Raw genomic sequence first — 24,274 nt, forward strand, 5'->3', positions numbered from 1 at the left:
GGGCCGGGCCGGACTGAGAACACGCACCACTGGCTTGGTGCGGGGAGCAGGCACGGGCCGTACCGGACTGGGAACACGCACCACTGGCTTGGTGCGAGGAACAGGAACGGGCCGGGCCGGAGTGGGCACACGCACCACTAACTTGGTGCGAGACGCAGGCACAAGGTGTACCGGACTGGGAACTGATGTTAGAGATCTCCGACTGTACCAGTCTTTCACTCTCCGCGCCCAGTCCTCCTCCCGTGAGGACTCCTCCCTGAGCCCCCACGAGTGCAGTGCTTGGGGCTCTTCTCCATCGATCCCCGACCACCCTTTTAGCCCCACCCAAAAAAATTATTGGTGCTGTCTCTCGGGCTTCCTCCTCGGCCGGCGCCTTCTGTGTTGCCGCTGCTCCTCTCTAAACCGGGCCTCCACTGTCTCCTCCCAAGGACGGCGATCCATCCCAGCCTGAATCTCCTCCCATGTCCAGGATGTCTGCTCCTGGGCACGCTGCTTGCTCCATTTTTGGTGGGATCTTCTGTCACGCTCGTTGAAGGACGGGTCAGACCAAGGCGCAGCGTGAAATGCATACATGTTTATTATTCAAAATAAACACACAAACAAAACAACGTAACGTGAAGTCCTCAGGCTGAACACAATACAAGCCTCTACACGGAACAAGATCCCACAACAACTGACAGCCAACAGGCTACTTATGTCTGATCCCCAATCAGAGACAACGAGCGACAGCTGCCTCTGATTGGGAATCACACCCGGCCAAACATAGAAACACACAACCTAGAATGAGAACATAGAAATAACAACATAGAACTCCACACCCTGTCTCAACATACTAGAGTCCCATAAGTCAGGGCGTGACAGTGGTGCTGAAGGAGGAACAAACAACAATAATTTGCAGTATAGCCTGATAGGCCTACGACTATGTGATATAGCTATTTGTAGGCTATAGCCTAATGGAAATACATATAGCTTAATATCATTGCACTGTTTGCGAGGAGAGCTTTAGTTGTGAGTAGGCATTTCATTGTATTGTGTAGCTTACACTACACTGTATCATAAATAAACTTTGATTTGATAAGCTTGAACTCATGGTTACAATATACCCTATTACAGGATAAAAGAAAACAGAGGTGAACTATCAATTTTATAATTTATTTATACAGATTAAACATGCTATCAAATCAATTGACCAAGTAGTGAACATAAATCATTACTATGTAGAATTGCAGGAAATTCGTTTTTAAAAACAGCCTTAAAATCAAGCTTTTGGTGTGGTGTTTTCATGCATCTCAATAAACTATAACCTAAATGCATTATTACCTCCAACTTGGCCCAATTCACAATTATAATTGCCCACCCTGACAAACCAAGCTAGAGCTGCATCGGTCTCAACCAATAGCCAATATAGTCTAAATATCTCAAGCAGGCTACAGCAACTTCCAGAGGGTGTCAGGCTCCTTGGGCTTTGCGGTGGCCAGTCTTGTTTGGGTGTCCTTGGAAGAACGGTGTTAACGTAACCAAGTGGTCGCATATCGTTTTGGGTTCCACTGCGCAAGAGGGGGTCCGTGGAGTTTTCTGAACATCAATGCAGACACAGGGTGAATTTGGATCCTACATCTCGCTGGAGTGATAAGGTCATGTGGCTAAACTCCGCAGAGCTGCAGGGAATGAGACATTTAGCCTCCGACAGGCCTCTGCAGTGCACACACGTAGCCTACATTTCTTCATCATTCTCGCCACCGCCAGAGTGAAAACAGGGATGAAACCACCATTTATCTACGCTATATATACACAAGTATGTGGACACCCCTTCAAATGAGTGGATTAGGCTATTTCAGCCCCACCCGTTGTTGGCAGGTGTATAAAATCAAGCACACAGCCATGCAATCTCCATAGACAAACATTGGAAGTAGAATGGCCTTACTGAAGAGCTCAGTGACTTTCAACGTGGCACAGTCATAGGATGCCACCTTCCCAACAAGTCAGTTTGTCAAATTTCTGCCCTCCTAGAGCTGCCCCGGTCAACTGTAAGTGCTGTTATTGTTAAGTGGAAACGTCTAGGAGCAACAACAGCTCAGCCGCGAAGTGGTAGGACACACAAGCTCACAGAAGGGGACCGCGAAGTGCTGAAGCACGTAGCGTGTAAAGACTGTCTGTCCTTGGTTGCAACACTCACTACTGAGTTCCAAACTGCCTCTGGAAGCAATGTCAGCACAAGAACTGTTCGTCGGGAGCATAATGAAATGGGTTTCTATGGCCAAGCAGCCGCACACAAGCCTAAGATCACATGCGCAATGCCAAGCGTTGGACTCTGGAGCAATGGAAACGCGTTCTCTGGAGTTATGAATCAAGCTTCACCATCTGGCAGTCCGACGGATGAATCTGAGTTTGGCAGATGCTAGGAGAAGGCTACCTGCCCGAATGCATAGTGCCAGCTGTAAAGTTTGGTGGAGGAGGAATAATGGTCTGGGGCTGTTTTTCATGGTTCGGGCTAGGCCCCTTAGTTCCAGTGAAGGGGAATCTCAACACTACAGCATACAATGACATTCTAGACGATTCTGTGCTTCCAACTTTTTGGCAACAGTTTGGGGAAGGCCCTTTCCTGTTTCAGCATGACAATGCCCCTGTGCACAAAGCGAGGTCATACAGAAATGGTTTGTTGAGATCTGTGTGGAAGAACTTGACTGGCCTGCACAGAGCCCTGACCTCAACCCCAATCGAACACCTTTGGGATGAATTGGAACGCCGACTGTGAGCCAGGCCTAATCACCCAACGTCAGTGCCCGACCTCACTAATGCTCTTGTGGCTGAATGGAAGCAAGTCCCCGCAGCAATGTTACAACATCTAGTGGAAAGCCTTCCCAGAAGAGTGGAGGCTGTTATAGCAGTAAAAGGGGGACCCACTCCATATTAATGCCCATGATTTTGGAATGAGATGTTCAACAAGCAGGTGTCCACATACTTTTGGTCATGTAGTTTATCTCTTAGGCTGCTATACATGTTTACAGTGTTTGGTTTGTCATTCTAGCGTTCTTAATGGAATTTTTGTGGTATTTCAACATAATTTATTTCAAATTGATCAGAGTACATTTTCCAGAAATCGTTTTACCAGCTCCGTGTATTATAAAAATGAAAAAATGTGAGGGTGCGCAGCTCCCGCACCTCTCTGATTCAGAGGGGTTGGGTTAAATGCAGAAGACACATTTTGGTTGAATGCATTGAGTTGTGCAACTGACTAGGTATCCCCCTTTCCCCTTTCCTTACCCCGTGCTCCGGCAACACTACACTGCGTTTGGGACAGTATGTGGGTAGATATGGCTATGAGAAGCACAGATGAACTATCCATCTGTGTATGTTAGAGAGGAACCACGTCACTCTACTCTGAGTACCATGGGACAGTCAGTGCAGGTGTGTGTTACCCTTGACATGGAACACAATAATTACGAGATTGAGTATGAGATTAATTTATTACTGTAATATACACAAGTGTGTTTTAGAGCTAGCGGAGGCTAATGAGTCAGGCTAATCACTCAGTGAAAGGTCACCGTGGAATTCACAGGTGTTTATTTTCATTACTATTATTTAGCTGATGTCATTCATCAACTTGGACCTTGGAGACTTGATGTGGAAGTGGAACTCAGTTTGCTTGGGATTTTTGTGCACTGTAAAAGTGGATGGTTTCCATAGAAGAGGGGGCGTGCGACACTAAGTGTTCCCCCTGGTATGGTAGAGTGTAGTGTAGTCCCAAATGGCACCCTAATCCCTACATAGTGCACTACCTTTGACCAGAGCCTATTTAGGGAATTATGTTCCATTTCGGACACAGTCTACGCAGGGCTGGACCTCTGGTTTCTCATGGCTCCCAGCCAGCCAGCCCTTGGCTCTCCAGCTGTCTGTATGGACGTAAGGATTAGAACAAAGGATTACTGAATCCATGAGAGAAACATTTGCCTAACAGCCTCTTTGCCTGAAGCATCATTCTTCTTCACTCTTCCTTTATTTTTGAAATCCCTCATGATATTACACACACCCACTCAGGGTCATGAAACAATCTATAGATTTATATATTCTTCACTGATTGTAGATTTAGTTTCAAATGCAGTTATTGTGTTTGTAACATTAGAAGCAGTAGTTACACTAGCTGCAGCAGCAGTGGTACTTTTATATGCTATTTTTTTTAGTACACACATTTAGGCCCTATTCCCACTATGAGAGATGAAGGAGAGTTTGAGGAGCGGAGTGGCGAGATTTCTACTTTTCAATTCACATTACATCCTTGCCTCACCTTTCGTTGTGGCAGGCAACACAAAATTATTGGTCCGCAGCTCAAATTGACCGAAATATCACAGTTGCCACTAGCCAGTAAGCAAAAAGTATTCAACAATCCGAGCAACTTTTCTTCTAAAATATATTACAATATTGAATGATGCAACCAAACCATATTACACTCTTGAATAATGCAACAATCCACAAGCATGTACAGACAATGAAAGGGTTTAGTTTCTCGTCAGTATGTAATAGGAGGGATATGAACAGGGTCTCCCACGTCTTAGACCTTTAGACCAAGAGGAAATTCCCTCTTGGACCGAGGGCAGACACTGGTTTGGAAGTTTGCAGGCGGGGCTACCTCATCACGGGACCATGACCGACTCATGTCTGCTACATTCACCCATCTTTGACCTCCTCCCCTATGAGAGACCGCCATTGTAACAGGCGAGATATAAACCTGGGTCCCATATCCACAAAGCTTCTCAGAAAATATCCTAGGAATCCTGATTAAACCGTTTTTAAGACAAAAATAACTCCCAGCTCAGAGTGTTTTAGGATGATGTTAAGACACTGCCCAGACAAACTCTGAGCCATGAGTAAAATCAACTCATAAAAGTTTCTCAGCTGGTAATCACGACAGTTTGAGGTACCGCAAAGGAAAGATAGTGATGACGCTCATTGCATTGTTGCAAATGATCGGGAATAACCAATCGCAATGAGATATCGCCAGCTGTGAACTCTATAGCACACTCCAGACAAGCACGGTGAATATTGACTGTACATCAAACGTTGCAACGGTAAAACATTTGATATAATTTTGCCTGACACGATCGCTTCTCTTAATTTTCGCCTAATATGTTGGCATGCATATATATATATTTTTTAAAACCAATTCTGATGGTTGTTAAAAGCAATACAATATCACCGTTATATCAACACACTCGTCACTGCCATTTAACAACTCTAAATCGCATTGGCACAGTCGGCCTCAAGTCACTTGTCGATAATGTTGCAAACAACGTTACATACAACATTTGAAAGGTCTATCATTTTCATCGAACACAATTGTTAGAAATTGCGTAATTCAAATCTGGTATTGGAATAAGAGAAAACATAATCAAGAGATATTCAATCCAAGCTAAATTTATTATATGCAAAATGTATGTATGATAAGTATGAAGGTTCGTATACGGGCTCACTGAAAAACCACGCAGGGCAGACAGAGAACTAAACCATTGTTTACAGATTCTTTCTCAAATACTCTGACCGATAGTTCCCACCTCTTCTGTTGGCCAATCAGAGTAAAGGACTGAGTGTGGTTTAGACTTTACTCAGCCAATCCGTTGGCGCACGGGTTAGTCCCAACCCCTTGGCGCTCCACCCCTTGGCGATCCACCTTTCCCAGGCATAAGTTGCTGTCATAATAACCTGTAGAGTCAGCACCCAATCTGTACTCTATGTACCTACGTTCAAGGACGGTTTCACAGACAACAAAGAGAGAGTGTTCGTATCTGTAAGAAATACAAGTCTTATCTGTCCTTCCCCCTAACGTTCCTTACATGAATCACAGCCTGTTATGTGAAACAATTTATATCAGTATAGTACAAACCTATGCTCCTCATTAATGCATTCCTTCTAAGCTATTCATCACTTCAATCCAATTATTAGAAAATAGAACCTCACAATCAAAGTTAACATAAGCCCTAGATGCCTTCAATTTATAGGCATGTCCAATTTAGGCATCTTTTTTAACAACGTGATATTGCTCTCCAAAGGGATAACTTTAAATAACATAATGTAGGTAATTAAATAATCGAAATAAAAACATGTTTATTTATTAGCCTTTTTGTTATAAGTATTTAGGCATTTCATGTGAAATAGGCCTCGTGAAATCATTGTCAAGGGCCCAAGAGAGACTTGCATGTATATCTAGATTATTTATGGATTGATTATATAGAATTATCAAAACATTATTTGGATAACTCCAAAACAATTGCATGTGGCACAGGAACCACTGACTCGCTGCATTTTTCTATTATCAAGACACCTGCTGGTAACTCTTAATGGGTTAGGACAGCTCATGAGGTGTCCTAAATATCTGTCGACTAGGTGTGACTCTTATGACTAAAGAGGCGTTATGCATAGCTTTTATTTTTACCCATAAGAGTAGGAGTAAAATGTCTCTATTCTCAGCACTTACGACCAATTTTATACTCTGTGACGCTTTGTGGATATGGGCTCGGGTCTCCCATGGGAGCAACCAACGTCTTAGACCAAGGCTGCATTCCAAACACATTCATTTTACCCCCTCAGCCCTTGCACTAGCCACTTTCCCTCGGGAAAATCTGCGTCGAAACCGGATGCAATTTGATTGCCATCTTAAGTGGAGGTCCAATTCACAAACATTGCCCTCTAGGCCCTCGATTTAGCTCGAGGGAGCGAGTGAAGAACTTTGATCACCTGTGGGGTTGATATGACCCACAATTCAATGCAAACTGTATTCATGTGTCAAACTCCGGTGCCTGCGCAGTGTCAAATTGATTTAACATGGCTGCATTTTCGGCATGTGAGACAAAATTAGGACGCTAGCTTGCTAACACACATATATATAGATGACATTGATTTTAGCATTGGCAAATCGGAATGATGCTCAAATTGGCTTAGTCTTGTAGTAAGGAGCCTGTAAAATGTAGCTAGCTTCATAAACATGTTTTTGGTAATTCATAAATGTATTGGAATAAATGACCATACTATAAAACTAGCTAGCCATCTATGGGTAACTGTAGCTAGCTACATTAGCTTACTAGGTACATTAATAACTTTAGGTTCGTTGTTTTTAAACTCAACTTCAAGATTTCCAACAAGGACGTTGCCTCTCCGATCATCACTCTCCCTTGCTTGGGCAAGGGACATTTAAGTTACACTCGGCTGTGCGGATGTAACACGTAATTCAAGGGCTGAGGGTATAGGGCCGAGGGCTGTCTACTTTGTGTTTGGATTGCAAAACAAGAGAAAATTCCCTCTTGGGCTGAGGGCGGACACTAGTTTTGAAGTTCGCAGTCGGCGCCAACTCAATAATAAATGTTTACCCCTCCCATACGAATATAAAAGACAGTAACGTTATCATACAGTGTCATTCATATTATAATATAGGCTACACAGCTAGCTAGCTAGTTAAACAAAATAATTTCTGCATCCTCACATAAACGTGCTGGCTGTAGCTATATGCTGACGATTAGCTGAACCATAGCATGACAGGAGCTCTTAGGCTTACACTAGCTACCATATTAAAGTAACCTTAGAACAAACCAGGCTTCATTTTATCAACATCATGGAAGTCATTATGAGGTAAAAGCAAATTACGACTGAAAACGTTGATAATTCCCTGGGGAGTAGCTTCTTGCCTGGATCTCAGTGCAGTCAAGCAACAAAACAAAAATACATTGTTGAGATATAAAGCTACGGTGACAATATCAGAATGTAACAGGCTACTACTACAATTTCAGGTACAAATTCAATAAAACAAGTAAATAAAATAAGGAAAATGTCTGTACATTTCAGCTGTTTCAAAAACATTGCTATGCTATTAAAATGTTTACTGTAAGAGTGTTGGCTTAACAAGACAATTCTGTTTACACTGCCATGCTCGAAGGGGGCAACTGTCGGGCGAGTGTCGTGTGCTACCTCCAGAGGTAGCGGTCGAGACGTGAGAAGTTCACAAGTTTATATTGCAGTATATGTGTAGCCGACGGTATTTTTGCGAAAAGTCTAGTAAGTGTGAAGCCCTCTTATTAGTACACATCCACCCTTGTTTGGTCCCTAGCTAACACCTCTGATTGGTTGGGTCATGTGGCCTCCTCCCCCTCACATGGTGGTGGAGGGTGTTGGGTAATGACGTTGCTACAGCCTGAGTGTCTGTCAGAACATGTCTCTGAATTTAGACTCTAGATTAGTGTCAGAGCTCAAACAGTGTGTGTGTGTGTGTTTGTGTGCACAACCACAACCACATCCCCACTAATGGTATGTGCGTGGGTGCTTTTTTTATTAGGGTTGTTGTGTGTCAGTGGATGTCTGTCTTGCTCTTGCATAGGTGATATTAAAAACACAACCGCCTATTGAATCATATCTCTAACCTACAGTTTTACACGCGTGTACAAAACTTCAGTGTATACGGATACATGTCTTTAATAGTGAACACAGACAAGCCAGTTAGCGTTTTAATAACATTCAGTGACTCCATTTGTACAGCTCTGTATATTAAAACAGCAGATGGTACTGCATGAGGACACAAGGAGACATTTCTCATATCCAATCACAGGGCATGGCCAGACAGATATGATTTAATTGTCTGTCATTTTCATTGGCAATAAATCAATATATAGATCAACAGCCAGCTTCTTATCTTGGCGACCATAGGGTCATTGTTTGATGAGCAATCTTCTGCTTCCGCTGTCATCAGTCTCTTCATCAATGTTACTCAGTTTCTTCCCTCTTATCGACCTGTGGTGCCGTAGAGCCATGCTGGTGAATAAGAGACTATTAGAGCTCTGTCTATGGCTCTATGTGGCTCTATGGGGGTGCTGCTTCGTGTTGTCAACAGGCTGCTAACTTGTTGGCTCCCACTGTGAGGACCCAGGCAGAGAGGTGTCTAGCTCATTGCCAGCAGCAGCAGCAGCAGCAGCACCACCCCCCACCCACCTCATGACAAGGACACATACTGTATGTCCTATCCAGCATAATTGCCACTGTCATTGTTTTAGCTCTCTGGAGCTTATTACATAGGCCTTCTCTGTCCTTGTACCCAAGTGAAGAGACCTCAGCTAAGGAGGCCGAAGTCAAAGGTACCTCTGTCATAGAGTTTAATACAGAGAGTTCCCCTGGTGTGTCAGTGTCATGGCTGTGTGTGAACCGTGAACCGCTGACTGACCCCAGCTGCCCCTCTCTCTCTCTCGTGGGCCTGTGGGCCGGCCGTTCCCGTCCCCTCTCCCCAAACAATGGCATGTTGTTCTCCTCCCATCCCGCCCCCTCTGTCCGCTGGGCTCACACATCTGCATCCTCCCGTCCTCCACCTCCCCTCCTCCCCCCTCCACACGACCCCCACCGGGGAGGCTCCTCATGACCATGGCATATCAGTGCTTGATACCTCGTCATCGAGGAGCGTGCATACATTTCCCCCTTTGTTTTCTCCAGAGGGACAGGGCAAGGGAAGGAGAGCAGTGACATTTGGATGTGTTTGGGGGGGTGGGCGTCCACTGTGCCTGGCCAAGAGCCTTTTCCTGCGACCTCTCCCTGAACTGGACCCTGTGTTTATGGATTAGGTCTGGCCAGCAGCCCTGCATGCCACCACACACACTAACACACACACACACACTAACACACGCACACACACACTAACACACACACATGCGTGCACACACATACATACACAATTGACTGGGCCTAGGCCTGAGTGGTCTGACTAACACTACCCTGTATCAACATTAGAGAGAGAAGAGAAGAGAAGAGTGTGGATGAAAAACAGATTAAGAGTGAAGACGATAATGGAAGTGGAGAGAGAGGTGACAGAGTATAGAGAAAAGTACAGAGATGTTGATATTCCCTGCTCACTCTACACTCTTAGAAAAAGGGTTTCAAAAGGGTTCTTCGGCTGTCCCCATAGGATAACCCTTTTTGGTTCCAGGTAGAACCCTTTTTGGTTCCATGTAGAACCCTCTGTGGAAAGGTTTCTACATGGAACCCAAAGGGGTTCTACCTGGAACCAAATGGGTTCTACCTGGAACCAAAAATGATTATTCAAAGGGTTATCCTATGGGGACAGCCGAAACGTTTTAGGTTCTAGATAGCACCTTTTTTCTAAGAGTGTAAGATATCGCTCAGTATGAGATACAGACAGAATATGACTTTGGTATTTATCCTAGAATTTAAGTCAAATCACATCTCTACTTCAACATATCCTTTAACAGTCTACAATGACTCCGCACTGTCTGACTATGCTGTGCTGTAGGTCTTACCCTAGTTCAGTGAATGCTAATAAGGGCTGATTGTTGGAGAGGAGAGGAGACCTGGTTGTGTTTGTTCTCCGGGCCTAGCTGGCTGGCTGGCATCATACCCAGACGCAGATCAGCTGCACTGATAGCACAGGAAAACCAGGGCATGCAGCCTCCCCTCCACTCCAACCGCCAAACCACCCTCCAATCAGAATACGCTCTCACTCACAACCGTTGCCTTATTACCCCATTGAACTTAAGCCCCTCCACACGAGCACACACACACACACAAACACACATACACAGGCACACACACACACACACGCACACACACACACACACAGGTGTGTCAGTCTGTACATTTGAGTTGGTATTTCTTTTTGTACAATGTGAGTTTGTGTTAGGAAGAATGTGTTTGTTTGTGCATGGTTATCAGTGGGTTTTATGAGAACATGTCTGTTTGTGTTTGTGTGTACAATGAGTGTATGTGTTTGTTAGTGTCTCTGTGTGTGTTAGCATTGTGTGAATTCTCACTCAGGAAATCGCAGGTTCTGCCTTCTCACACAGGATGTTTTTAATTCACTCACCCAGTAACAAAAATTGTGCATCTTATACGTGGTACAGAGAGGAACCTACCATACGAGAAAGCATATTAAAACACTCATCAAGTTCAAAGCTACACAGAGAGCAGAGGAAAACACTATGTTATGTAACACAGAGTCATCTCTCCTTATAGCAGACACACAGACACACCCCCAATGCCTTTTTATGCTCACTTACTCATGGAAGCCTCAGGTAAGATTTGCACAATAACAGAGAAAGAAACATTGCTAAATCATGTCCGACTTTTTGGTCTTGTTCACCGTCCCTTTGGTAAATAAGGATTCTTGGGTTTATGGTTTTATTCCATTCTTTGTGAGCCACAGACACCACAGGCTAATGATAGGGTGTGGGAGAGGGTAAGCTTGGAGAGTGGAGATACAGAGAATGACATGGGGCAGACAGCATGGAACCCTGACATAACATGATTGGCCACACATCTCTCTGTGATTAGCATTAGCACATGGCTAATGTTAGCGTTGCTAGCACCTTAAGGCCCTTACCTATAACCACAACCTAGCCTTTTTAGGTTAGAAGTTACAGTAAGCACGGTCTGAGGTGCGTTAGCTTCTCCATTTGAGTTATGCTAAGAAACTAGCTCTCTATGAGGAAGTGGCCTACCTCTTAAGCACCATTCACACAGATGTGGTCAGTGTGTGGATGACTGTGAGAAAGTGCCTGTGTGCACTGACTGTACTATGGTACGAGTATGTACAGTAGTAGGAGGTTTGAGTGTCCTCCTTCCCTTTGTGAAATCTCAACAACATTTAGTGTCCCCACCCTCTCCTCACGTTGAACTCTGGGTGTGGACACACATCATACTGGACTGAATAGTAAAGTGAATTCCACAGTGTTTTGGACAAAATTCCTCTTCACTCTAGAAGAGCGTGTTATTGAGAACCAGAGTGTATTTGGTGCCAAAATCTGTGTGTGTGTGTGTGTGTGTGTGTGTGTGTGTATGCAGAGAGATAGGAGTCCACTGTGTGTGCTGTTCCTCCCTACACACCCTGGTCAATAGACGAGAGAGAGAGAAAACAATGCTTTTGACAGGCCTACATTTTCTCAGTGTAACCAATTCAATTGAATCCCAAGCAGAACAAATGGAATTAGGCGCGGGAATGTGCTTAAGTTGCCATCTTTGCACAGACAATGGGTTAGTGTTCAGGCAACGGGTTAGTGTTCAGGCAGCGGGTTAGTGTTCAGGCAGCGGGTTAGTGTTCAGGAGACGGGTTAGTGTTCAGGGGACTGGTTAGTGTTCAGGGGACGGGTTAGTGTTCAGGGGACGGGTTAGTGTTCAGGGGATGGGTTAGTGTTCAGGGGATGGGTTAGTGTTCAGGCGACGGGTTAGTGTTCAGGGGACGACCCCACGTCACGTTGCCAGGAGAATGAAGGGAAGAAAGAAAAGGAAGACAAGGAATGGAAAGAGAGACAGTGTGACGAGAACTGAGGATACGAAGAGGCAGGACGCAGATGCAGGAATTAGCAAGGTCAAGGTTTACTTAATAATGAGAAAGAGAATAACAAAGAGAGAGTAAACAACACAACGCTTAACAATCACACACAACATCTTCCAGAACAGTCCAGGGCTAAATAGGGGTGGTGATGAGATGATGAGGTGCAGGTGCGCTGGAGGTGATTAGGGTGCGTTGGGTTTCCATTCCGGTGTTGCCGAGGTGGTGCGCTTAGACAGGAGGCTCAGTAGACCGGCAAATCAGAGCGCCGGAGGGTAGCAACAGGAGGAGACGTGACAGACAGATTGCCCACATTTACAGCAGATGAGAGAGAGAGATGGAAAGGGGGCACTGGCAGGGGAGAGAGGTAGAAAGTGAGAAATACCAAGAGAGCAATGTGAACCAAAACAATGGGTTAATGATGGGTTAACGGTTTAATCTGAACACATATTTGTGAAGATTAGCAGATGTGAACAGACTTTCGATCCAGACTGTACCTGGCTGCAGTCGCCCTCCTACCTCAGCTTCTCTCTCTCTCTCTGTGTGTGTGTGTGTGGGGGGGCGTCTTGGCAGTGTTGGCCTGGGTCTTGTGATGGTGGTTCAGTCACAAGACCGGAAGACTGGCCCTGGCTCTCTGGTTCTCAGGGGGATCCAGCCAGACACAGGTTCCCCCTTCCTCCATCTCTAACACAGGTAGAGGAGTGGAACAGAGTGGTCAGGAGATATAGGCAGGCACCAACTGTCTAAGCACTTCATATTGACCATACACATTACTGGTTTGCAATATCAAAGTATATTTGTGAGCAGAAGTCCATGTGGCGAGGAAGCATATAAAAAGGTGTTCCTTTTTTGGCATCCTTCAGGGTAAGCAATTTCTCATCTCGCCACCCACATATACACTCATCTACTCTCAGCTGGCTCTAGGTAAGTCGTTATGTGGTTATTGGGAGGGTGTTACTGGCTGATCTGTCACATACATATTACCCCTGGATAAGCTTTCCGATTGTCACCAAATGCCTCCTGTTTTGCCTGGAGGAAAAACAGCCAATGAAACAAAATGGCTCCTTTGCTCAGTCGTCGCCGCCAATTTGGCCTGGGTTTCCTTGGCAACGCAAACTTGGTTTCTCACTGAGGACAGAAAGACAGGGAGAGATAGTGCTAGCTGTTAGGAGGCAGGCTGACTCACTGACACTGCCATCCAACAGCAACACCGTTGCTCTTGTTATTTCATCAAGTTCTTGTCTGCGTTCCAAATGATACCCTCTTCCCTACATAGTGCACTACTTTTGACCAAAGCCATATTGGCCCTGATCAAAACTAGTGCACTGCATAGGGAATAGGGTGTCATTTGGGATGCAGACCTTCTCTCTTTTTTCTTGTCAGGCTTGAATATAGTGAGTGAGAAATGTCTATTGAGTTCCCATAGGCTCAAGGTCTCTTCAGAGCAGAGCCAGGAGGGAATTGTTCTCATTCTAGCTTTCTTTGTAAGGGTCAAAGGAGAGAGGAGGTCTGCCTGTACGACTTAGCAACCAGCGACTGCAATAGATTAAAGTATAACTTCTCCTTGGTTACTTTTGTCTCTGTCTACTCAAGCTTATGGTGTGTGAGTGTGAGTGTGACCAAGGCAGTGGACCACAACTTCATCACAACATATTGCTGATGATAACCACAGTCAACCACAGCAGTTGAAATATGCCAGTGTTGAGACAGGCGTCTGTTTGAATGTAAATGTCCATGTTGTGAACGCTCTGTTTGCGTTGCTCTATTGGCTCTGGCCTCAGATAAGATGTGGCCTTTACTTGGTCAGGCATGAGTGACCTTTATGGGCCATGTTCAGTTCACATCCTCCATCCAGTCAGCCTCCCTCCGTTCTCTCTGTTCTGCCCCACTACTTAACAGTAACCTATTGAGACCTGGCTTAAGACACACACAGTGACACACACACACACACACACATACAGTATGTTCAAAAACAGTGAATCATACACACACCAATACTACATCAAACAGCCATGCTGATGTAAGTTACACCTACAGAAAGAAATGCTCTCACACAACTGCCACTTTGTCTACAAAGGTCATCATAGACAATACACTGTTCATTGTTTCAAAGATTTATTCCCATATGAGAAGGTTTTGTTTCAACTGGCACAGTTACGAAACTATGTTTTCTTATTTTCTTGACCCCATGTCACACATTGCTCCCATAGCAAAAACAAATACCCCAACTAAAATTACCCTAGATTCTTAGTCAGGTCATCTTGCATGAAGCTAAAGTTAACCATTGTCAACTGACGTACAATGGCTACTTTCTCTATTTGTGGATGTTTGTGTGGCTCTACATCTATTTGTAGGTGTTCCTTTTTTCCCAGGGCAGCGGGTAGGAGGTCATGTGATGTGTGTTTAATGCTCTCCTTGCTTACCCCTGAGCCACACACACAGCCAGCCTCTTATTGACTGACCTGGCCTGTCACAGTAAACAAAACAAATCACATTTCCCTGCAATAGAATGGATGTATATAATGGGATTTATGGGTGCCTCAAGACATATTTATATCAGCTGAGTTGAATTTAGTTGGAGGTGTCTCCCTGAGTGAGTATCTCTCTTGAGGTAAAAAATTAGTGAAGCTTGGATAGAATTGATTCGGTATTATACTTTCTCCCCATAGTTACCCTGTTTAGAGAAACAACTAGGTAGAAAACTAAGGGATACATACAGAAGTCTAATCTCCAGCTGAGCTCATCTTAACCACCCTTCTTTGTTTCCCCATCCACTCTCTCTGCTTTATTGGCATGAATGGGTGGTTGCCACTGTTGCCAAAGCAATGTATATGAAGTATTACACACAGTAAATTAACAATACGTTTGAGCAACAATAATAATATATCAACAAAAACAATTATACATGGAAAATAACACACAAGAAAAGCAACAATTGAGAAATGTAATCTACAAGGGTGTATGTGTATGACATGGTGGGAGCTATTGTCTCTGTTACATTATAACAGGCCAGGATAACCTGCAGCAAAATCTACTGTCTGTACGTTTTCTCCTAACAAACTATCTCTCTCTCTCGCCAGGTGGTGTGGGCATCGCGGCCACCCAGCTGTGTCAGACAGTGAAGGATGTGACCGTGTTCGGGACGGCGTCAGCCAGTAAGCACGAGACCATCAGCCAGGGTGGAGTCACGCACTGCATTGACTACCGTACACGGGACTACGTGGAGGAGGTCCGCAAGATCAGCCCCAAAGGTGCGAGGTCAAGGGTCATCTGACCTATCTTACAGCACTGAGATGGGCTGCGTCTCAAATGGCACCCTATTACCCATATAGTGCACCCTATGGGCCCTAGTCAAAGTAGTTCACTACATAGGGAATAGGGCGCCATTTGGGACACAAGCATGATGTGACCCATAATATCCACAATATGATCCATGAGATAAGTATACTGAGATGGCTAATGGGCCCTTAGTCATGCAACCGTTGGTCCTAAGGAATACTCTGTAGCTGCAGTGTTGTGTTCGTAAAGCTGTGTTTGTCTTCCATTTGCAGATAACAATTGGATTTATATGTCCATATCGCTGTGTCACGACTCTCAGCCCTGATAGCTGGGGTGCATTTGAGACGGTCAGCAGTGTAATAAGCACTAGACAGAAAAGTGCTTTTCCACTCAGACAAAGTATTTGAGAAGCCTGTGACTCAGTGTGGATCACATCCCCCAACATATCCCCAGGGCCAGGGCACTTAAGATGCGTCCCGCTTTCTGCCTTAGGAGACATTACATTCGTGGCTCATCACCGAAACAGAACGTCCTCCAATTCCTCAATCTTTACTCACTTACCTCTGGTTTCATAGAAGCAAGGTGGAGGATTTTATACCAGGACCTAATTTGGTAGTACCCCTCCCAGCAGCAGCAGTGAGACAGACAGACAGACAGACAGACATACAGACAGACAGACAGAGAGCTGACATTTTGGACAGAAGAACATGTCAAATTAGTGGCAGGGATCGATGAAAAGGCTGTCAGTCTGTGTGACTGTGGCTCATTTAGGGCAGGGTCCTGCTGAGAGCCTTGTGAATCAACAGGCCTATCAGCTAATGGACCGAGGAGAGGAGGACTAAGCCACTTTAAGGAGCCCCACATTCACTGAAAAAAACCATAATTAGGAAAGAGTGAGGCAGCATGAGCAAAGATATTTAATATGTAGCAGAGAAACTGGATGAGCCTGGGTCTCAAGCTTTAGTGTGTTATTCATTCTCTCCAAGACATCACTACCTGGAAATGGAATGGAACTCCAACAGACAAGGATAGGAGAATGTTTATTCCTTATCAGTGACATTCAAATGAGTAGAATTCCAGCGTTCTCTCCCCCTCCCATCGTTTGGCATATGTATGGACTGCTCTACATAAACATAGTAAGGCCTGCCCTCCTCCCTCTACACCACTTGCATTCTGGGATGTAAGAGGATTTTTTCCTAATATGATACCAACCAAGCAACATTGAGCTGTACTGACTACCTCTCTGTCTTTCCCCTTCTCTCCTCCAGGGTTGGATATTGTGTTGGATCCTCTGGGAGGCTCAGACACCCACAAGGCCTACAACCTGCTGAAGCCCATGGGCAAGCTCATCACCTACGGTGAGACAGGAAGGACAAAAGACCTCAATCATACTTTGCTTTATTTCAACACGTATCAATACCAGTGGTTTAGAACACAAATAGCACAGTGTGCACAAAACATACAGAATGGGCTGTGAATTATTAGGCACTTCCTGGGCGCACTGCTTCCCTACAGAGGTCCATGGTCTCAGTGTGTGTGTGTGTGTGTGTGTGTGTGTGTGTGTGTGTTGTCCGTGGGAAGGCCTCTGTAGTCTCTCTCTGTGATGATGCCAATTTGCAGATGGCATGGCATGCATGGGACAGTGGGCTGGGGAGGCATGCCTAGAGAACAGGGCCTTGCCTTCTGCATGTTGCAAAAAAGACTACCCAGCATGGTGTCCCCACCCTGATCCATTCACCCACTCAACCCTTCTCTACCCCCCCACCCCACTCCAACACTCCCCCCGCCCACCCTCCCCCTCCCTCCCTGCTGCTCCTCTTCCAGTTTATCAGAAGTATGCATGGCGGAACAATGGCCATTCTATCCGCACGGAACCTGGAATGTCTGAATGTAGCTGACTGGATACCTCTACAGCTCCCTCTCCTCTCTCTCTGAGCAGGCTTTGTGTCCCCGTCCACAGGAGAGAGAGGGAGATAGTGAAAGAGAGAGGATGAGACAGAAAGAGAGAAAGAGGGAGAAAGAGGAGGGCAGAGAGGGTCATGAGAATAGAGATTGAGAGAGGAAAGGGGATGTGGGGAAAGTGTGGCTGGGAGGGCGAAACGAGGACAGAGATGATATAGGGAATGGGAAAGTGTGGCTGGGAGGGTGAAACGAGGACAGAGATGATAGAGGGAATGGGAAAGTGTGGCTGGGAGGGCGAAACGAGAACAGAGATGATAGAGGGAATGGGAAAGTGTAGCTGGGAGGGCGGAACGAGGACAGAGATGATAGAGGGAATGGGAAAGTGTGGCTGGGAGGGCGAAACCAGGACAGAGATTAAAGAGGGAATGGGAAAGTGTGGCTGGGAGGGCGAAACGAGGACAGAGATGATAGAGGGAATGGGAAAGTGTGGCTGGGAGGGAGAAACGAGGACAGAGATGATAGAGGGAATGGGAAAGTGTGGCTGGGAGGGCAAAACCAGGACAGAGATGATAGAGGGAATGGGAAAGAGACTGAGAGCATAAAGGAAGAACGGAGAAAGAAAAGAGGAAGAGAGGAGTGGGTGAGTGAGTGGGTGGGTGAGGATTGTGTTACCTGCCAGGACCTCAGTCTGGCAGTAGAACTGTCCTTCGAGAAAATGGCACTGAAAATGGGACATACTGAAAAGATAATGTAAAAGAGAGATAAAAGAGAGGGACCCGGTGAAAAAGGTTGAGGGCAGAGAGGGTAAGGCCAGAGCAAGGGAGGTAGAGAGAGAAAGAGGGAGTTGGGGCAGATAATGAGACAGTAAATGAAGTGGACTGGAGAACAATGGCTGATCAGTGAATCAGTTATACACAGACCCAAACTGACCCTACACTGAGAATAAAACCGACCCCAGGTCCCCTGCCCCATTCGCGCGCACACACACACACACACACACACACACACACACACACACTATTACAGGCAACCCGTTTTAACACATGAACACCCTTTAACCCTTTGTGCTTTCTCCCCTTACAGGTGCGGCTAACATGCTAGCAGGTCAGAAGAAGAACCTTCTGGCGGTGGCTAAGACCTGGTACCACCAGTTCTCCATCCACACACTCAGCCTGATCCAGAACAACAAGTCAGTGTGTGGCTTCCACCTGGGCTACCTGGACGGAGAGGTGGAGGTCATCCAGCAGGCCATGACCACCATCCTGGACCTCTACAGGCAGGGCAAAATCAAACCACGCATCGACTCCACCTATCACCTCGAACAGGTGTGTGTGTGTGGGGGGGCTTGTGTGTGTTTGTGCTTGGGCGTGGCTCTATGAGTGGCTCTATGAGACCGGATGAGATTAGGCACGTGTCTGTGAATAAAGAGGAGTCTCCCTCCATCAGAATCTGATTGTAAGAAAGAGATATTGTAGACAGAGAGAGGGATAGAGGGAAGGTGAGAGAAAGGGAGAGAGGGGGAAGAAAGAAGGGGCTGATATGTTCGTTGGTTAATGCCAGGGCCAGTCAATGGTTAGGCCTGTGATACTGACCAGAGAGAAGTGTTTCGCTCTCTCTCTATCAATTTCAATTCAATTTAAGGGCTTTATTGGCATGAGAAACGTATGTTAACATTGCCAAAGCAAGTGAAATAGATAATAAACAAAAGTGAAATAATAGTAAACATTACACTCACAAAAGAATAAAGACATTTCAAATGTCATATTATGTCTATATACAGTGTAATGATGTGCAAATAGTACAAAAGAGAAAATAAATAAATATAGATATAGGTTATATTTACAATGATGTTTGTTCTTCACTGGTTGCCCTTTTCTTGTGGCAACAGGTCACAAATCATGCTGCTGTGATGGCACACTGTGGTATTTCACCCAATAGATATGGGAGTTGATCAAAATGTGATTTGTTTTCGAATTCTTTGTGGGTCTGTGTAATCTGAGGGAAATATGTGTCTCTAATATGGTCATACATTTGGCAGGAAGTTAGGAAGTGTAGCTCAGTTTCCACCTCATTTTGTGGGCAGTGTGCACATAGCCTGTCTTCTCTTGAGAGCCAGGTCTGCCTTCGGCGGCCTTTCTCAATAGCAAGGCTATGCTCACTGAGTCTGTACATAGTCAAAGATTTCCTTAATTTTGGGTCAGTCACAGTGGTCAGGTATTCTGCTACTGTGTACTCTCTGTTTAGGGCCAAATAGCATTCTAGTTTGCTCTGTTTTTTTGTAAATTATTTTCAATGTGTCAAATAATTATATTTTTGTTTTCTCATGATTTGGTTGGGTCTAATTGTGTTGTTGTTGTCCTGGGGCTTGGTGGGATCTGTTTGTGTTTGTGAACAGAGCCCCAGGACCAGCTTGCTTAGGGGGCTCTTCTCCAGGTTAATTTCTCTGTAGATGATGGCTTTGTTATGGAAGGTTTGGGAATCACTTCCTTTTAGGTGGTTGTAGAATTGAACGGCTCTTTTCTGGATTTTGATAATTAGCGGGTATTGGCCTAATTCTGCTCTGCATGCATCATTTGGTATTTTACGTTGTACACTGAGGATATTTTTGCAGAATTCTGCATGCAGAGTCTCAATTTGGTGAGCGGATCCCAGACCTCACAACCATAAAGGGCAATGGGTTCTATAACTGATTCAAGTATTTTTAGCCAGATCCTAATTGATATGTCGAATTTTATGTTCCTTTTGATGGCATAGAAGGCCCTTCTTGCCTTGTCTCTCAGATCGTTCACAGCTTTGTGGAAGTTACCTGTGGCTCTGATGTTTAGGCCGAGGTATGTATCGTTTTTTGTGTAATCTAGGGCAATGGTGTCTAGATGGAATTTGTATTCGTGGTCCTGGCAAATTGACCTTTTTTGGAACATCATTATTTTTGTCTTACTGAAATTTACTGTCAGGGCCCAGGTCTGACAGAATCTGTGCAGAAGATCTAGGTGCTGCTGTAGGCCCTCATTGGTTGGGGACAGAAGCACCAGATCATCAGCAAACAGTATACATTTTACTTCCGATTCTAGTAGGGTGAGGCCGGGTGCTGCAGACTGTTCTAGTGCCCTCGCCAATTTGTTGATATATATGCTCCATCAATTTGTATAGCTCTCTGTCTCTCTCTCTCTCTCTCTCTCTCTGTCTCTCTCTCTCTCTGTCTCTCTCTCTCTCTCTCTCTCTGTCTCTCTCTCTCTGTCTCTCGCTCTCTCTGTCTCTCTCTCTCTCTCTTTCTGTCTGTATCCACAGCTTATTCACTTACTCTCTGTACTCTCTCTTTCTCCGGCTCCCACCCTTTCTTTCTGTGTATATTTTTCTCCTTTTCTCTCCTGTTGCCATGGTAACCTCCGTTGGTCTGCCAGTGCTTCTGTCTCAGGGAGGGGCCGTGTGTATGACAGCGAAAGACAGAATGGGATGAAGGAGTGGAGGATTGAAGAGGGGAGATGAGAAATGAGGTGGATAGAGTTTAGGGAAAGTGGAATGTAGTAATAGCTGTTACTATTACATATCATAAGCATAAGCATAAAATAATAATAATAATAATAATAATAATATGCCATTTAGCAGACGCTTTTAAACAGCTCTTAAACTTGAATTAATAAGATGGTATTTCGATGAATGTGACCTAAGGGTCCCAGATACCACACCCTGACTCCATCTATCACCCCCCCTCCTCTGTGACCTATCCTGTCCCTCTCCATGTCTGCACTGTTAATCAATGAATATGTTAACACAGGATGTATAAGAGCCTGGTGCCTCATATTGAGCAACTCCGTCAGGGCTTTGTATTGAAGAGCATATCAGCTCTGATGTCTAGAGGGTCTTACCGTTCTCAGACAGACAGACAGTGCTTCTAGTTGTGATTATTAGTGCAGACACTGCAGGGAGGTAGGGAATCACTCACTGTAAGAACACTCAGAGTTAGATGGCTGAGGCAGACTTTCAGAGAGAGAGCAGAGCAGTGAGTGCTTGAGTGTGTACAACAATTACAGTGCTGCTTCAGTAATTGGGCTTGTTGTGGTTTCATTCACACAAGCTACACTTACAAATCCCTGGCGTCCCCGGCCCTAATTACCACACCTCCATAGTCTCAGTCCTCTCTCCTCCTCCTACTCCTCTTCCTCCTCCTCCTCCTCCTCCCCTTCATTGGTTTTTCATTAAAGTGATGCTCCAGAGCTTTTGTATAATTTCAGTCAGTTGTTTTGAAAGTAGTACCCTTGAGTCAAAACGAGTCCCTGGAAATTGTGCACAATTGTGTAGTACGTCATCCATTTCTTATTATATTTTACGTCATGCAAAAAATATATATATATACAGTGGGGAGAACAAGTATTTGATACACTGCCGTTTTGCAGGTTTTCCTACTTACAAAGCATGTAGAGGTCTGTAATTTGTATCATAGGTACACTTCATCTGTGAGAGACGGAATCTAAAACAAAAATCCAGAAAATCACATTGTATGATTTTTAAGTAATTAATTTGCATTTTATTGCATGACATAAGTATTTGATCACCTACCAACCAGTAAGAATTCCGGCTCTCACAGACCTGTTAGTTTTTCTTTAAGAAGCCCTCCTGTTCTCCACTCATTACCTGTATTAACTGCACCTGTTTGAGCTCGTTACCTGTATAAAAGACACCTGGCCACACACTCAATCAAACAGACTCCAACCTCTCCACAATGGCCAAGACCAGAGAGCTGTGTAAGGACATCAGGGATAAAATTGTAGACCTGCACAAGGCTGGGATGGGCTACAGGACAATAGGCAAGCAGCTTGGTGAGAAGGCAACAACTGTTGGCGCAATTATTAGAAAATGGAAGAAGTTCAAGATGACGGTCAATCACCCTCGGTCTGGGGCTCCATGCAAGATCTCACCTCGTGGGGCATCAATGATCATGAGGAAGGTGAGGGATCAGCCCAGAACTACACGGCAGGACCTGGTCAATGACCTGAAGAGAGCTGGGACCACAGTCTCAAAGAAAACCATTAGTAACACACTACGCCGTCATGGATTAAAATCCTGCAGCGCACGCAAGGTCCCCCTGCTCAAGCCAGCGCATGTCCAGGCCCGTCTGAAGTTTGCCAATGACCATCTGGATGATCCAGAGGAGGAATGGGAGAAGGTCATGTGGTCTGATGAGACAAAAATAGAGCTTTTTGGTCTAAACTCCACTCGCCGTGTTTGGAGGAAGAAGAAGGATGAGTACAACCCCAAGAACACCATCCCAACCGTGAAGCATGGAGGTGGAAACATCATTCTTTGGGGATGCTTTTCTGCAAAGGGGACAGGACGACTGCACCGTATTGAGGGGAGGATGGATGGGGCCATGTATCGCGAGATCTTGGCCAACAACCTCCTTCCCTCAGTAAGAGCATTGAAGATGGGTCGTGGCTGGGTCTTCCAGCATGACAACGACCCGAAACACACAGCCAGGGAAACTAAGGAGTGGCTCCGTAAGAAGCATCTCAAGGTCCTGGAGTGGCCTAGCCAGTCTCCAGACCTGAACCCAATAGAAAATCTTTGGAGGGAGCTGAAAGTCCGTATTGCCCAGCGACAGCCCCGAAACCTGAAGGATCTGGAGATGGTCTGTATGGAGGAGTGGGCCAAAATCCCTGCTGCAGTGTGTGCAAACCTGGTCAAGACCTACAGGAAACGTATGATCTCTGTAATTGCAAACAAAGGTTTCTGTACCAAATATTAAGTATATACTTATGTCATGCAATAAAATGCAAATTAATTACTTAAAAATCATACAATGTGATTTTCTGGATTTTTGTTTTAGATTCCGTCTCTCACAGTTTAAGTGTACCTATGATAAAGATTACAGACCTCTACATGCTTTGTAAGTAGGAAAACCTGCAAAATCGGCAGTGTATCAAATACTTGTTCTCCCCACTGTATATTGCATTTTTTGGCAATTCGTATGATATGTTACGAATTCCAATTCGTTCAATATGTAAAAATGTGTAAGTGCTTACGATCCCGAACTGCATCTTTAAGCGTTCTGTCCATCTGAATATCACCAGTTGCTCCCTCCCTCTCTTCCTCTCCCTCTTTAACTCTGACATGACTCCCCTTCTCCCATGCCTGTGTGTGTGTGTCTCAGTCTTTGGGTTGCTAGGAGATGGCCCTCTGTTGCCGTGGCATTGGTCGTTAGGTGGTCTGCCTGCCTGCCTGCGCCGGGCTGGCGTGAATGGGGGGTAGAAGGGAGAGGTGGAGAGCAGAGGAGGCTGGTAGGAGGAGCTAGAGGAGGACGGGCTCGTTGTAATGGCTGGAATGGATTAAATGAAACGGTATCAAACACATTAAACATATGGAAACCTGTGTAGCTCCGTTGGTAAAGCATGCCGTTTGCAACGCTAGGGTTGTAGGTTTGATTTCCACGGGGGGCCAGTATGAAAAATGTATGCACTCACTAACTCACTCTGGATAAGAGCGTCTGCTAAATGACTAAAATGTAAAAATGAAACCACGTTTGACTCCATTCCATTTTTCCATTCCAGCCATTACAATGAACACGTCCTTCTATAGCTCCTCCCACCAGCCTCCTCTGATGGAGAGACATAGGCAGACATTAGGCAGGTCAGTATAGGGTGGGGCTGGCCTGTCTAGGACTGGCCCTTTGTCACTATGATTGACAGGTAGGCAGGACAGTAAGAAACCTATGGGTCAATCAACACTGGCTGTGGCACAACCCTGGGGACCGGCCTCTGACGTGACACTGTGACAGGCACCTAGGAACCA

General features: G+C 45.2%; 1 protein-coding gene across 1 annotated transcript in view; it reads left to right on the plus strand.

The window, feature by feature from the left end:
• The window catches only part of LOC121569610 (synaptic vesicle membrane protein VAT-1 homolog), a 45,643-nt gene that overhangs the window by 14,692 nt on the left and 6,677 nt on the right, over positions 1 to 24,274 (plus strand). Inside the window, exons 3-5 of the mRNA XM_041880705.2 lie at positions 15,388 to 15,558; positions 16,855 to 16,944; positions 18,572 to 18,813. Of these exons, the coding sequence (XP_041736639.2) occupies positions 15,388 to 15,558; positions 16,855 to 16,944; positions 18,572 to 18,813 (503 nt within the window). The remainder of the gene's footprint in view (positions 1 to 15,387; positions 15,559 to 16,854; positions 16,945 to 18,571; positions 18,814 to 24,274) is intronic.

This window comes from Coregonus clupeaformis, chromosome 35, assembly GCF_020615455.1.
Source record: "Coregonus clupeaformis isolate EN_2021a chromosome 35, ASM2061545v1, whole genome shotgun sequence".
Taxonomy (NCBI): Eukaryota; Metazoa; Chordata; class Actinopteri; order Salmoniformes; family Salmonidae; genus Coregonus; species Coregonus clupeaformis.